This window comes from Typopeltis vanoorti, chromosome 4 (genome assembly GCF_054136105.1).
Source record: "Typopeltis vanoorti isolate ZY-2024b chromosome 4, IOZ_Tvanoo_1.0, whole genome shotgun sequence".
Classification (NCBI taxonomy): Eukaryota; Metazoa; Arthropoda; class Arachnida; order Uropygi; family Thelyphonidae; genus Typopeltis; species Typopeltis vanoorti.
In genome coordinates, this window is record NC_143552.1 from 75,294,844 (window position 1) to 75,312,408 (window position 17,565).

The 17,565-nt window shown below is 33.2% G+C and overlaps 1 protein-coding gene across 1 annotated transcript in view; it reads right to left on the reverse strand.

The window, feature by feature from the left end:
• Window positions 1–1,080: 1,080 nt before the first annotated feature.
• Window positions 1,081–17,565, reverse strand: part of LOC150107421 (transcription initiation factor TFIID subunit 1-like) — a 688,572-nt gene continuing 672,087 nt past the window's right edge. The window contains exons 38-39 of the mRNA XM_090391849.1: window positions 1,407–1,515; window positions 1,081–1,247 (exon numbers count right to left, since the gene is read on the reverse strand). Coding sequence (XP_090247975.1) covers window positions 1,081–1,247; window positions 1,407–1,515 — 276 coding nt within the window. The remainder of the gene's footprint in view (window positions 1,248–1,406; window positions 1,516–17,565) is intronic.

The window sequence follows — 17,565 nt, forward strand, 5'->3', positions numbered from 1 at the left end:
GAAAAAAGTAAGGAAAGTACTTCTTTTGCACTCAATGAAATCAGAAATCATAAACTAAGCTAACCTGGATGACGCATGTCTAGGCAGAGTGTAGTCTGCCCACGACAAACTACGACTACACTCTGGTTGCGACATCCAGGTTAGTTTATAATGATTTCCAACCGATGAAGGTTAGGTTAGTTTATAATGATTTCTGATTTCATTGAGTGCAAAAGTTGTCCTTACTTTTTTCTTTATAAACTAACTGAACCTAAGCTGTTATAATTTCTATTGAGAATGAAAACCCATATATAAAACCTTATTACATTTACCAGACTCCTCTAGGAATTATTCACTTTAACCGGTTAATGTGATTAATTCTCGTAAATTATTCAGTTTAACCAGAAATTATTAATAACATCCGGATTTATCACTTTAACCGTAACATATATATATATCATTAGAAAAATGATATATTTCAGAAATGTTTTTATAATTATTATTATTATTACATGACACCTCCAGGGAGTCCAAAGACTCATCGAAGGAGGGCACCTACTCTACAATCCCTGTCTCCACCATTCAATCCACCAACTACAATGAACCGCATCTACCCCAATGCCATCTATTGCCAACCACCACCAGTATTTTCACAATCACAAACATCCATGCCCACAACAGGATTCGAATCCACAGCCTTTTGGCTGGAGAGCAGATACACTAACCACTCAGCCAACCAGGCTGAGTAATGATGATGATGCATAATTTACAACATAATAAACCTTTATTGGGAACATAATTCAAAAGCAAGATTAAAAAAACACAATTAATGATAACAACATGAAATGAATTTTTCACAGATAATATTTATGTTTTACCAAGACATACAGCATATGTACATTGAAGAAAACAAGTTAACAAATGAAGCAAACATTTGTAACTTCAAGATATTTCAAAATAATATCACAATAATTTAAAATTCATTTTTGAATGACAGTTTTGAACTGAAATATAATTTATCTTCCTTATGATCTCTATACATCGTTGTCGATTAATCAAGAATATATTCCAATAATATATCACATAGTTTAAATACATTCATCAAAACCATAGATGATCATCTGCTTCACTGTCATTATCATCTATAAAATTCTTTTCTGAACCAGGTTTCCTTTCCTGATTAACAATATCATCATCTGAATCTGATATTGCTAAGTCATGACTAATCAGATTTTCTGAACATAATATCTTCATTTCTTTGTGATGTTCTAAGTCATATATTTTACTATGATTAAGATTTTCTAAATGACTATGGCTTTCTTCTCCATACTTTCCACTGTCCTTCCTTGTGGAATGTTCCATATTTAAAGAACCTGCAACATCATCATCATCTTCTTCACTTTCTTCACTTAACTTGTATTTTTCACTTTCACTGTCACTATTTTCTGGGGTGATCTGAAGATCTCTAGCTAGCACACCTATATCCTCTTCATACACTCTTTCAACATCTACAAAATCATTAATCATCTCTGGATCCTAAAAATAAAAAAATAAAAACATTTCATATACAATATGATATTAACTAGTTTATTTTATAAAGATTTTTTACACCAGTGGTTCTGAATCCAAACCTATACATAAATGTTTCAAAGTTTTTAACATGAGCATACATCATTTTCATGCATTTTAACTCCCATATTAGAAAATAAAAGTACAGTATACTAAGAGGAGAAAGATATATTACATGATAAGAGCTATTTTAACTGTGGTCGAGAAAATGAACAGTGATAATGGATGACATGATGCAGATGAAGGTTTGGAATGTGTAAATGTTTGAAGTGCATTATGGGTGATAGAACAGTTATAAATATGAGTTGCATCTTAACCAGGAAAATAGACATTTGGAGGGTTTGCTGTTCTTTGAGTAGCAAGTGTATTATATTAGGCATGGAAATTCAAGCTGTCACTATGGAAAGTAGAGATATCATATGAGGACTATGATTTGAGCAAGGGTAGATGTATATCTCAGAGTAGAGTGGAAAATGTGAAGAGTTCTATGCAGTTCTTATCTAGGAAAGGTTATTAGTAAACCTATAGTGCATTTGTACTATTGGTGGACTAAGAAGGGATTTTATTTTCATTTTTTATTAATTTTATATATATATATATTTGACAACTATGTAAAAATGAATTAAAAAAAAGTGTTTGCTAGAGATTAAACATGGAACTTTTTCAAGCCATTTCAGGCCTCAAATAAGTGGGGTGGAGGTATCACACTGGATGATGAAATTCATCTGCCACCTAAAGACAATTACAAACATTGATGCCCATGGCAGGATTTGAACCAGTGACCTGTTGGTTGGGGAGTGGATACACTAATCACTCAGCAAACTAGTTAACAGGAATAGTCATAATACTTTTTTTTTGTTTAAATACAAATAACAAATTTAAATTTTTGTGGGGAAAATGATTGTGGTCTTCAGAACATAGTCTATTCTGTGAATACTATAACTGATAAAACAAGGTTGACAAGAGATGAGAGCAAGAGAAGTTAAGGGATATGGAATATTTCAACTGGATGGGAAGAAAATGTGGTGTGAGGTTAGGCAAATTAACACAAAGTGTGAAGTGAATGATCATGAGGGAAGATTGCAATTATGCAATAGCCTGTAATCACTTCCAATATTTGTAGATGTTGACTCTTCTAATTAAAAAAGTACCATGTATTCTATATTCTTTTCCTGTGCAAAACTGGAGTAATTTTATTCAACTTCGGTTTTCAGTTGTATCAATGATTGACATGTACAGTGGCGGATTTACGTACAGGCGAATGAGGCGGCCGCCTCGGGCACCACGCAAGGCTAGGGGCCCCCGGCCCGCACAATATATATTTTTAGTAAAAATTTGAAAAACTAATATTCCATTTTGTTTCAATTTTGTCTTAATTCTTGGAACTAGTGTCTGTACTGTTGTTTAATTGTAGCAATATAATAAAATAAATTCTGTTTTCATTTTTGTTTTCCAAATCAACTGCTTGGTGGTATAAATAGTTAAGATAAGCTAGGTTCAGAACTATATAAATACGCAAGAACCAGATTCAAAGGAAGACTCTTATTATTTTTAAATAAAATTTACTCAACTGGTATCCCCCCAATAGAATGGAAAAAAGCAATTGTGATTCCTATCTTTAAGAAAGGTAATAGAGATGACCCTAAAAACTATAGAGGTATCAGTATACTAAATTCACGTTACAAAATATAAGCAGAATCTTAAATAACAAACTAATGAGATATTCCGAAAACTTTATTCTAGAGGTACAAAATGGATTTAGAAAAGGACGATCATGTATAGACCCAGCCTTCTGCCTAAAATTAATAATAGAGAAAAGAAGAGAATATAATTTAGAAACACATATTGCATTTATTGACTTTGAAAAAGCATTTGACAAAGTTAAAAGAAACATATTATTTAACATATTAAAAGAAAGACAAATACCAAATAATATCCTAAAAGCTGTCACAAGTATATATGAAAATAATCAAATACAAATAAGATTAAATCATGAGCTATCATATACAAGAGAGATAAACCAAGGGGTCCGACAGGGATGTCCCCTCTCAGCAACTCTTTTTAATATCTACTTAAATGAAATAATAAAATGGAGTAAAAATTTACATCAAGGAATTAAACTTTCACCTACAGTTAACTTAAACACTCTCCTCTTTGTAGACGACCAAATAATAATTACAAATTCTGAAGATAACTTAGAGAAAGCTATTTTAAATCTAAATGAGATATCCAAAGATTATGGTATGATAATATCAACGGAAAAATCAAAAATTATGGCCTTTAAAGGACAAGATCCAGCAAGAACTAAAATAGTATTAGATAACAAGATCTTAGAACAGGTGAATTCATTTAACTACCTAGGATGTATGATCACTTATGAAAATGAAAAAGATATAAACATAAAAATTGCAAAATATTTAAAAATAACAGGAGTAATTAACTCTATATTTAAACCAAACCTAGTTCAAAAACAAACCAGGCTAAAAGTATACAATACATTAGCCCTACCGGTCTTAATGTATGGAAGTGAAATCTGGACAATAAAACAAAAAGACAAACAAAGATTAACAACAGCAGAAATGAAGTTTATGAGAAAAACTGCAAAGTATACCCTATTTGATAACAAAAGAAACGAAGATATTATGAAAGAATTAAACCAAGAACCAGTAATTGAAAAAATTAAAAAATATAAACAGATGGATGGAACACGTTCAAAGAATGAAAACAAAGATTACCAAAACAACAAAACAAGCCTTAAAGTACAAGCCATTAGGAAAAAGAAAACCAGGACGTCCTCTTAAACGATTCAACGATGATTTCTAAGGCTGGAGATTTAGGCCTATAATGGCCTGTTTCCTTGATACGTATGATGATGATGATAAATAGTTAAGGAACCACTGAAATTCTTGTAACCTTCAGTATCCTTTATCCTTAGTTGTGGTTCGGTTGTTGTAATTGTAATTATAAAAGAATTGTTTTAAATATATATGCATATTTAATATTTTAGCCATGAAACGAACGTCTGGGGCAGAAAAAAGAAAACGACGAAAGGAAAAAGAAAAATTATTGCTCTCTCAAAAAAACTCCTTGGAGGGTTTTTTTGACTTCATCTTCATCTAAATTTCAAAGCAACGAAAATCGTCAACCAACACATGATGAACAAGACAAAAAAGAAGAAGATAGTCTAAAAAATGATAACATAATAGAAAACGCCGAACAAAATGAAGAAAATTCTGCAAAGGAAGAAGAAGGTGCCAAATATGACGAAATAACCGACAATGCTGAACTTGAACAAGATGTGCAAGACACAGAGGAAAATGCCGAAGAAGAAAAAAAATGAGCTGCTGATGCATAACATAAACAACCAGACTCCAATAATTTTCAAAAAGATTCGCTTTATGGCTGTGCAAAATATCGGAGAAAATGGTAAATTACTTTATAAATAATAAACGTGCAATATCGGAGACATAACATCTTTAAAAGTTGAATATAATGACAGAAATCAGATGTACTACAGAAATATTTCAAGTGTTCATTTTTACTGTGAAAAAGCAAATGGCACAAAAGAATATCGAGAATTGCTTATTTTTTGAAAGTAGCAAAATGATTTACTGCTATGTTTGCAAACTTTTTACACGTTCTATTACTAAATTTAGTACAGGATGCAATGATTGGAAAAATCTTAAATGCACATTGAAAGAACATGCTCTAAAGAACATATTTCCTCAATGTGGATTTAAAAAAAAAAGATTGTCGATAACTGAACGTATTGATTCTCATTTGATTAATCAGATTAATATTGAACAAAAATATTGGCGACATGTTTTAAAAAGAATTGTAGCCACAGTAAAGTTGTTAACAAGTTTGGGTTTAGGATTTCGGGGCATAGAGAAGATGAAAGTGCTGGTGGTGTTAACAAAAGAGGAAATTTTATAACTTGTATAGAATATTTATCAAAGTTTGATGAGTTTATTAAAAATCATTTAACAAGATATGATAATATCAGAAGCGGAAAGGTTAATTACTTATCTCATACGATATGTGATGAATTTATTGCTTTAATGGGGACTGAAGTAAAGGAGAAATTAATTTTGGAAGTTAGAGAAGCTCTGTATTATTCATTGATCATCGATTCCACACCCGATGTGAGTCATATAGACCAGTTAACTTTTATATAGAGATATATAAATAGTGAAGGAGATGTGCTGGAATGTTTTTTTGGTTTTCTGCAATTAAATAACCATTAAGCAAAAATTTAGAGGAACTCGTTTTTAACAATTTAAATGCTCTATCTTTAGATATAAAAAATTGTCGTGGTCAAACATACGACAATGCGGCAAATATAATGGTCTACAAGCAAGAATTAAAATGTTGAACGAATCAACAATTTTCATTCCATGTTCCACTCACACATTTAACATTATTGAAAACTCTGCTGCAGAAGCTTGTTCAAAGGCTGTTTATTATTTCGATTTCATACAGAACGTATATAATTTTTTTTCTAAATCTACGCAATGATGGAATTTACTTACAGACAGTTTTGCCGATACAAATTCCAAACATATTAAAAGAATCAGCGATACAAGATGGTCATCACAAGCTGATGCCATATCTGCTTTGCAATTAAATTATAAACATATTAAAACTGTTCTTATTAAAATAGGCAAAAATGAACTTGAAAAACCAGATAATAGATTGCAAGCCAAAACATTGTCAAAATACTTTGGTAAATACGAAATTGCAGTGTTAACAATATTATGGGATAGATTATTGCAAAGAATAAATAACACAAGTCTTTCGCTTCAAGAAGTTCAAACACATTTGTTGCAATGTGTAGAACTTTTAAAATCTTTGCAAAATTTTATAATGGATGTACGAAATGATTTTGAAACAAGCAAATCTATTAACTGATGAAACAAATTATGAAATAAACCAGATAAAGAAACAAAAAAGACATTTTGATGAATTAAATACAGCATCAAATAACACGAACGAGACAATTCTAACAGGTCGCAAATTGTGCATCGTAGAAACTCATAATATGATTTGTGATAGATTGAGTACCGAAATTTACACCAAAATTAATATGTATTCTAATGTGTTAAGCCATTTTCAATTATTTTTTGATCACGATATGAGTAAAGATGACATAAATTTAGTTTAATCCTTTATCCAAGTGTGAGCAAACAAAGTTTGCACCTGAAAGTATCTTCAGGACTGGGATAAGGTAGTACAACACTGGGCAACTCGTTGCAAAGGTGGACAAAGCTAACATCACTCCTATCTCAGTATCTCCCATAATGCAAAACACATCTCCTTGCGGATATGTATAATGTCATACATTAAGGGAAGGCCACTACCCAGACTAGTTTTGACCTTTATCGAGGTCTCTTCAGTGGGAGCCAGTCCCAGACGTGGAGATACCAGGCAGAAGCAATAGTGAAGTCATCTTTACCTATAGGAGTTGCCAAAAGGTGTGCCACCTTTTTATTAAATTACCCTGGATATAGAGAAAGATGTTGAAAGTTAATTTTTCACTTGGTTAGACTATAATAAATTTAGTTTAACCCTTTATCCAAGTGTGAGCAAACAAAGTTTGCGCCTGAAAGTATCTTCAGGACTGGGGTAAGGTAGTAACAACACCGGGCAACTCGTTGCAAAGGTGGACCAAGATAACATCACTCCTATCTCAGTATCTCCCACAATGCAAAACACATCTCCTTGCAGATATGTCTAATGATATGCATTAAGGTTGTACTACCTTACCCCAGTCCCGAAGATACTTTCAGGTGCAAACTTTGTTTGCTCACACTTGGATAAAGGATTAAACTAAATTTACTATAGTCTAACCAAATGAAAAATAAACTTTCAACATCTTTCTCTAAATCCAGAGTAATTTAATAAAAAGTTGTCACCTTTTTATTAAATACCTTTTGGCAACTCCTATAGATAAAGATGCCCTCGCTATTGCTTCTGCCTGGAATCTCCACGTCTGGGCCTGGCTCCCACTGAAGAGACCTTTATTGAGGTCTCTTCAGTGGGAGTTGAAACTAGTCTGGATAGTGGCCCTTCCCTTAATGCATAACATTATACATGGAGATGTATAATGTTATGCAAGGATAGCGATGTTAGGTTGGTCCACCTTTGTAATGAGTTGCCCGGTGTTGTGCTACCTTATCCCAGTCCTGAAGATAATTTCAGGTGCAAACTTTGTTTCCTCACACTTAGATAAAGGATTAAACTAAATTTATTATAGTCTAACCAAGTGAAAAATAAACTTTCGACATAAACGACTGCATTTCTAAATTGGGAAATATATATAAGAATGATATTGAAATTAGCTATTTCGATGAAGAAGTACATCATTTCTTAAAATACATAAAAGAAGAAAAAATCACATGTCCATTTCAAATGTACAAAACAATCATTAACGGATTGAAATCAACTTTTCCAAATGTAAAAACAATACTAAAAATTTTTTCTAACAATGCCTATTTGTAATGCTTCTGCAGAAAGATCTTTTTCAGTCCTTTAGCATGTCAAGATTATTTAAGAAATTCAGTGGGGCAAGATCGACTATCAAATTTGTCACCGATGTTTATTGAAAATTCTGTATTACAAGAATTAGAATTTGATTTATTAATTGACAAATTTGCTGCTGCAAAAAGTAGAAAAGTGCCAGTATAATTTCATAAAATACTTATGTACAAAATACAAACTATACCTGAATGTGATTATAATATTATCGAATTGTTGCTATAATATGTAATATACAATTAAAGTTACCTACCTATTTTCATATTTATATGTATACTAAACATTTTATAATTTTTGTTGTGAAGTAATTATTGTTATGTATGTATGTGTATGCATTGTGCAATTATACATAAAATATATAAAAAAAATTAAAATGAATTGTTTGTAACTTAATAATTTAAAGGCTCCGAAAATCGCAAATGCCTCAGGCCCCTTAATGCCTAAATCCACCACTGGACATGTACCTAGTATTCCACTGGTATCCTGGGTATTTTTTGTAAACAACGAAAAATATTACACAAATGTTGTTTGTGATGCAAACTTAAACCCATTTGCAAGTGTTTAGATGAAAAGATAGTCAATGGTTTATTGCAACTTTCTATGATCCTTATATTATAATAATAAAATATAACTGTTATCCATATAGAAGATATGGTAGAAGGAATCTGTTCTGTTATCAAGTTAACTTTGACAACAAATAGCATGGCACTTAACACAGAACCTTGTGAGACTCTCCCTCGTCCTAAACAAAGGGCGGAGGGGGGAGTAATCCCACTTAAGTTGTAGCTCTCTATAAACCACAAAAGACTAGAGTTAACCATTATCCCCAAGCTTTCAGGGGAATTGGATGATAATTTGGCAGAATTTTTGTATCTTTGCTGACTTTGGAAAGACAATTATAATTGCTTGTTGTCAAGTATCTAAATTCATCCTCAGAGAAGATGAAAATAGATGCCTGACCATATTAACAACTTTTGGTCTTATAGCACTTGCCTGACAATGAACGCAAGAGCTTTCATTTCTTTCTTGAATGATGGCCCATTATATACTACCAGAACATCTGAAGGGAAAAAAAAATTGCCCAAGGTAAAAAACTTTCTACATCTATCTCTCATCCTGAGATTTTTATTTAATAAGGTCAAAGCACCTTATGGTAACTTGTTTTGGTAAAATATTTATAATCTCTGTATTACTTGGTATTTCTAAGCCTAGCTCCCACTGATGAAACCTCAATAAAGGTTGAAACCGGTCTGGGTAGTGGCCCCTTGCTTTTAATGCATAGCATCATACATCTACTCAAGGAGATGTGCTTTGCATTAAGGGTAATTATTAAGAATAGTGATCAGAGCTTATTCCACCTTTAACCACGAGTTGCACTACTTGCAGGTGCAAACTTGACTTTCTTGTCTGTTTGCTTACTTGGGAAATGGATCAAAACCAGGTTTATATTTAAAATAGTTTGGTATCTTTAACATGTTTTCCCTCATGATATGGATGATGACATCATTAGCTGCCAATCTAAAAGAGCAGATATCATGAGAAAAGTTATCATACCCAAAGATGCTGTTTATTACATCCCTCTAGAGCAGCAGTGGGAAGAGGGATAGAGAAAAGATTATTAAATCAACAGCAGTAAACATTAAGGTAGTCATATTGAAGAGAATGTTTAAAGAAGAGATTATTGCTGAGCATTTGCTTAACAACCCTCCCTCTGATGTTCATATGTGCACTATATTACAGAAAGCTGTGACCATTTAGAATACCATACAGATAATGGGGGTAACTTGTATGTGTAAAATTCGATACAGCAGAAGTTCCTTTAATTTACCATCGATTTTTACAGAGGTTGTTCATATTGTAAATAACTCCGGAATACTCATTGCTGAAAATTTTGTAAACCTATGTGGGTATCTAGAAAATGCAACAACACAAAAATGCTTGTAAATTGTAAGTTTAAATAGTTAAGATTGTGCTCTTTGTTTATTTCTCAGAGTAAAATTGTAGAGATGACCTATTTTTGAAGTGTTTATGCCCCAAGCAAAAGGAATTACAGAGGATTATGTATGTGAAAGTGAACAATGGATTGAAGGTCACGGCCACTGATGTCAGAACGTTTGCAGGATATTCGGGGGTCTCCGACTCCGAAACAAGGAACTCTTGCCACCCTTCAATGAAGGTCACGACGACTGACGTCAACATGCACGTGGGACATTTGGGGATCTCCAACTCCAAAACAGGAACCTAAGAAAAATAGTACATAAGAGGCCTTGGAAGGAAGACGCTCTCTCTCACTCTCACATTCTTTTGGGGGATAGTTCGCAGACCCGACTAGAGTTCTTCGGAATGTACCCGTGGTTACGGGTAGAGACAAAGGAGTAGCAGGAATTTCCACAATGAATTGCAGTTAGGAGTTCGCTCAGTGCATCGGACGTAGGACGCCTTCGACTTAATCCAGTACCGTCGGCAAATGGGAATCACTTTTCTCGTAAGTGAATCACGAAAAGGCGACTATCGAGCAACATGCAAAAGAAGGCCTGCAGAAACAGACTAGGATTGACTTGAAGGAAAGTACACATTGAAATGGACTTGTGAGTACAATTTCCAGTATTATCAGTAAAGTGCGAAAGGAAAATTGTGACCTTCTGATTGTAACATTCCTAGAACTTTAGTGTTGTAGCGGATAACAAAAAATTAGGACTGAAGCATAGATATGAGATAAATTTGGGGAGATGATATAGTGCAAGAGAAATTGTAGGACATGAGGTTTTTCTCAATATGTAAATGATTAATTTTTCTTTGTTTAAGATTACGAGTTAAGATTAGATTAAGATTATGAGTGAGATTGTATAAAGTGTATCGAATAGTGTAAAATTTGTTTCAAGTTGCCTTAAATATGTTTTGTTTTTTAAATGGAGACTTCGCCTGATCTTTACTTAATGCACTGTCTTAAAAAATATTCGAACCTGTGAACAAAGGGAACTAAGGAATAGCCATGATTGAAAATTAAGCCTTAGACCATTGATAGAAAGATAGGTGTTATAGTTCATCTCTGATGCTTATTAATTAGGAACTTAGGTGGTGCAGTCACAAATCAAATAAATTTTCCTAAGTTCCTTTCAGCGTAAGAGATTGCTATCTGTATCTGAGAACTGTCTAGTACTTAGGTCAATTTCACTAACAGCATCACCTTATATAGGAGCATTAAGAGTTAACTGTGAGGAATAAGACAAGAGATATAAGGGATAGGATAACCTTAAGAAAGCGTAAGAGTAAAATTAAAAGAATATAAAGAACACTAGTTAGATTACAGGAAATAGTAGAAGCTAAAAATATTACAACAGCACAAATGAGGAGTGCATTTTACATGATTACAATGAGATCATCCTGGAAATTATCCGCATTGGATGTGCCATACAGTAACAACCGAAAGGCAGATGTCAACTATAAGTTGATCTGCCTTTAGGTTGTTTTAGCAGAAGAAAGGATGTAGAGTATTATTTGGTGAAAGTTAAGGATGCTAATTGTTGTTGCAGTAAAGTTGGTGTATATCATTTAAGTTAGTATTTATGACATGAATTAGAAGTGGACTGCAGTGGATATATATATTTTTTATTTTTTTAAAGAGTTTTTAACCTCAGTGGCACCATGTATTTAGTTTACTGTCATGATAGTGTTTCAAAGATGAAAAAGAGTTGAATTACATGCAACAAAAGGAGATGGGCATCAGAGAGATAGAGCATCAATTCTCCATGTGTTAATGTGGCCAAAAACAGAAATAAGGTGCATAAAAGTCCTTAAAGAAGTGCACCATATCTAGAGACAACGGCAAAAATGAATAAGAAATGGATTATCTAAGAGTCAATCTGGAAGTATGTCTTTGATTCTCTGTGGTGCAGGTTCCATTATTATTATTATTTTTTTTTTTTTTTTTATTAGTGATGCCACTGTACTATTATTATTATTAGACACCTCCAGGGAGTCCAAAGACTCATCGAGGGAGAGTGTGCCAACAGCATCGAATGATTGGTCCCCTTCCAACTACACTCAACCTTACTTAACTGAGCCATTAGTAGCAGAGGCTCTACTAATCGACCAACCTTTGCTGGCACAGCATTGCCATCTGTTACCCTCCAAGGGAATTAATCACCGCATCTCACAGTCAATTAACTCTATCCAATTTTCAATACCAGCCCCATATTATAAGAGCTTTTGGTTCAGAGGGTATATGTGGAACTACAAAGCATATAATTATGAGAAATTTAGAAAAAAAATACGAGGTAGCACAATAGCATCAGAAACTGTAAGGGAAAGATGCAAGTAGTGAAGGAAATGGTTAAGGTGTATATATCCAGAGTTAGGAAGGTGAAATGGAAGAGCATTAAATGAGTAAGTAACAGCATTCAAAAGAGGTTGCATGAAAAGAAAATGGATGTGGAATACAAGAGTAATATGGTGTATAAGCTTATGAGCAGTGTAGTAGTGCAAAGTGCTGGTTCAAAGAGGAAGGCAAAATTAGATGTAGAGGAAATTAGCAAATGCAAAGGAAATCCTAGAGGGTTGTTTCATAACATAGTGAGAAAAATAAAGAATTATTATTAATTAAAGGATAACTTGGGTTCTAAGGAGGTGGTGATTGAGTAATATTATGAAGTCTTTCACTTTATGATTTTTAACATACAGTCTCTTCTACTCAAACACCATCCTCGCCTTCTTGTGGTAGAACCTGTTACCATAAATGAGGCTCTGGTGACCAGGTATCAGCAGTTTAACCAAAACATCTGCAAGAGAGTAAATGCTCGTTTATAAAGCGCATGCCTGGATGCTGAGGTATCAGCCATACTAGCAGAATAGGAACTCTGTGGGCTAAAAACTTGCAAGTCTCTGAAAATTTAAATATTGCTTTCAAGTCAGATAAATGCAGAAATCAGATGGACTCCTTGGTATTGACTAAAACTTGGAAAATTAGGGCACAAATCGGACAATGAAATGTTAAAACACTAACAAATAGGAAAACTGGCACAACTAATAAAGGAGATGGAAAAATATAAAATTTAATTATTGGGGGTTAGCAAAGAAAGATGGAATGGTATTGGTAGAATAAATTTTCCCAATGGGAATATGTTTCTTTATTCAGAGATGCCTAATATAACTGATATACATCAATTTGGAGTTGGAATCTGCATGAGTAACAGATAGTCAGGCAATGATTGGGTGGGAACCAATTTCAGAATGAATAATAATAGTAAATCTTAAAACTAAGTGGAAGGCTAAGAGTTGTTCAATGCCATGCCCCAACTGAGAATGAATCTAATAGATTGCACAATCTTCCAGCATAAGAGAATACATAAAGCAACCTAGGTGTCGCTAGATGGTCAAACACAGAATCAAACAGATCATATTGCCATCAGCCAAAGGGTGCAGGAAAATACTATTAGATGTCTGAAATAAAAAGAAGTGCTGATATTAGATCAGATCATCACCTAATAATAGGATCCATGCAGTTATCTATTTGAAAAAATCATAAAGGTTCATCATAATAAATTACAAAATGCTGAAGTCTGTAATTAATTTAAAATAAACTTAAGGGAAAATATGAATGATAATTTTTGAGAAGGATAGTATATAAGAAATGATAATATAGAGGCTAAATGGAAAAAGACAAAAAAAAGAATTCTGTATGATACAACAAAACATGTTTTAGGATATGCTAAAAGAAAGAAAGAAGGAAGGAAGGTTGGTTATCAGTGGCAACTTGGAGACTAGTGCATGAAAGGGGGTAAAAAAATAAAGCTGAAATTGAGTACAAGAAATACTCCCCAAAAGGAAAAAACTTAAAGATAAATACAAGATTTTAAATAAAAAAAACTTAAATAAAAGACGTGCTAGAAATGATAAACAGCAATGGTTTGAAGAAATGACATCGAGAGCACAACAAGCCGAAGAAAGTATAATAGTAGAGAGTTACTGAGTATTATACGACTTTCTAAAGAAGGTATGCAAAAGAATGTCCCAGTGAAGTATCTCAATGGAAAAATTCTAGTAAATGGAAGAACAACAACTGGAAAGATGGAGACAAAATTTTAGTCAAATCTTGAACAATAGCACTGACAGAATACAAACAAATAAAAAAAAGGGTATATGAATTAAAAATTAATGCCAGCCAACCATCCAAATTTGAGATAAAAAAGCTATTAAATAAATGAAAAATGGGAATGTGGCCGGACATGATGTATCATGGCAGAGGTTCTAAAATCTGACACCACACTATCACAGATATGCTCTACCCACCATTCCAAGATATTTGGGAAAAAGAGACATTCCTTGGGAATTGGAATACAGGAGTAATAGTAAAAATACCAAAGAAAGGAGATTTAGGAAACTGTAATAATTGGAGAGGCATAAACCTGATATGTGTCATTGGCAAAATTTTCTGCAAAATTATTCTTTCAAGAATCTTTAATATTTTAGTGGGAATGAGAAGAGAGTAGTCAGGTTTTAGGTAAAATAGATCATGTATAGATCACATTACCACCTTAATAATAACAACAGTTGGGTGAATTTAACTCTCCCTTATATTTGCTGTTTGTGAATTAAGAAAATGCTTCGATTCTAATGCTATAGATTGTGTGGAATGCACTTCAAAACAAAGGAAAATGCCACAGAAGATAATAAACTTCATTAAGAAAGGATATAACAAATTCTCATGTCAGGTGCTGCATGATGGATATTTGTCACAGCCCTTTCAAACTGTATCTGGAGTACAACAAGAATGTCTGCTATTTTCCCTATTATTTATACTGGTGCTAGATCGTGTTCTAGAACAGATAGCAATGAAACATGCCAAAGGAACATCATGGAAAATAAATAAAACTTTGGGTGATCCAGACTATGCAGATGACGTATGTATAATTGCTCACAAATATGCAGATATCCAAAATACACTAACCACATTACAAGAATCACTGAAAGTTTGAAAATAAAAAAAAAACCCAAAATAAATGAGAATCAATGTGAACAACAATGCACAAAGTACAAATGAAAATGCAAAATCTGAAACTGTTTCAAATTTTACATATCTCAGCAGTGTTTTATCTGCAGAAGGAGGTGCAACTAGAGATGTTGATATAAGGATTCAAAATGCAAGAAGTGTATATGCTAAACTTAGTAGAGAATGGAAAAAAAATATTCACATGATACAAAAATAAAAACATTTATTACAAGCATTAAATCCATTCTTTTATATGGATGTGAAATGTGGCTGGTTTCAAAGGAAATACAAAAAAGCTAACATTCATAAACCAATGTCTGCAGAGCATACTTCGAATTTGGTGGCTACAAAATTATTACTAATGAAGGCCTCTGGAAAAGAACGAATCAGCAAAAAGTCAACATTGAAATCAAAAAACAAAAATTTAGATGGATTGAACATACACTTAGGAAAGATCATCAAGAGATCTGTCATGTAGCCCTGGAATGGAATCCAGAAGGAAAGAGAAAACCTGGATATCCTAAAAATATATAGAGAAGATCGACTTTAATAGAATGTGAGAAGAAGAGTTTTGCTAAAATAAGACCAATAGCAAGGATAAGGAACCAATGAAAAGCATTTACAGACTCCTGGGAATCTGGAATCTGGGAAACCAAAAGAAAAGAAGACAAAGAAGAAAGGATAACTTTAATGAATAAAGATAGCAGAAAGGTGATAACACTATAGGAAGTATAGTTGAATTACTGAATGATAATTTTGTGGGTGCTCCACATCAAGGAGAAATGAGAACACAGGGAGGTAAATCAGAGGTGCTCATGATGCTACAAAATCTCAATGTGTTGGGTTTAGATGGGATATCAGCAAACACGTAAGGAGTTAATGTTGTACATATGACCTAGCTATTTAAAGTTTCAGCATTGTAGGATATCAAAGGAATGGAAAATGGGAGAGGGGGATAAGTGGTTCTATTACATAAGGGAGACTCCATGACTGAGTGACAGGTAAGGTTTTGAAGTCAGGACCTGATTCAGAATGTGCAATGGTTCTCTTCCTAATCATTCTTCCTTCTCTATAAAGACAGCTTTGATTAGAGAAAGTCTCATCTCAGTAATTTACTCACTTTTTTTTTTAATAATAAATGAATAGTTAAGTAAGATGAGAGAAATGGCCACAACATGCTACTGCTGGACTTCACAAAGGCACAAAGACATTCAACAGGATAGATACGGCATAGTAGACTGCTATACAAACTAGGGTAAATAAAAATAGATATGAATGTGGTATGGATAAGTGGGTGGCTGATGGTATTAAAAAGTAGTATAAAGAGAAGCAGAATCTAGGCGACAGGTAGCACATAGGAGGCCATGATTTGTACCACTGATGCATATTGTACCTTAATGATATACAAATCAAGCCAAGATTTTTATTTTTTATGGGAGGGATGACAATTAAATTTGGTTATTTGCTAATACTAAGCTGAGAAGAGCAATAGCAAATGAAATGCTTATACATGCTGGTCAACATGATATCCTTTGCCAAAGAATCAACAAACACTTTGGAAAAGATAATGGGTGCCATTTCAATGTTGCACAGTGTAAGATCATGCATTTTGGATTTCAGAAATTACAAGCTGTATTGTTGTATTATATGGGACTGTGCTACAAAATGAAGTTAGAGATTTGGGAATGAATAATGAGAAAAGAGTTGAAACTGAGGCAATACATTGCAAAAGTAGTAAAAACATTGCAAAGGATTACAGGGATGTGAACACTGAGAAGGATACCACAGTTATTGTTCTGACCTTTATAAGGCCTCCCAAGTTTCAAGGGAGAAAAGGTCTGCTACCACTGCATGAGAGTTTTTCAACTACGTCTGTAGCTGAAAAACTCTTATAAAGATTATTTATATCCTAGAGAGGAGTTGAATCCAGGTTTCCAGCAAAAGGGCATCTCATTTTTACTGACTGAGCTATAGGGACTCTTCATACAGTAGTGAACAAATTAATCCGAACACTCACATTTTAAATAAAAAATTAAATTTTGCAAGAAAATAAATACAAAAATTAAACTCCAACTTTACCTAATTTATATGTGCTCCTCTGTTCCTAATAAGTTCATTAATTCACTTAGGCATAGGCTCTATCAATGTAGAACACATTTTTCTTATTTCTGCATCTCGAAACCATACTTTTATAATGGATTGTATTAAGTTATCCTTTGTATCATAATTTCATTTTCCAAGTCTCTTTTTCACTATGAGCCACAAATTTTCTATTGGGTTAATGTCAGGAGAGTTACCTAGCCACTGAAGCAATTGGATGTGATTTTTGAGGAACTCTTTCACTATTTTTTGAAGTATTGCATGGAGCAAGGTCCTGTTGGAAGATGAGTTCTTTGTCTTTCTGGAACTGTGAGATCATTCTTTTCTCCAATATTTTTATGTATTGGTCATTTTTCATCATACTGTCAGCAGGCACAAGCGATTCTGGACTA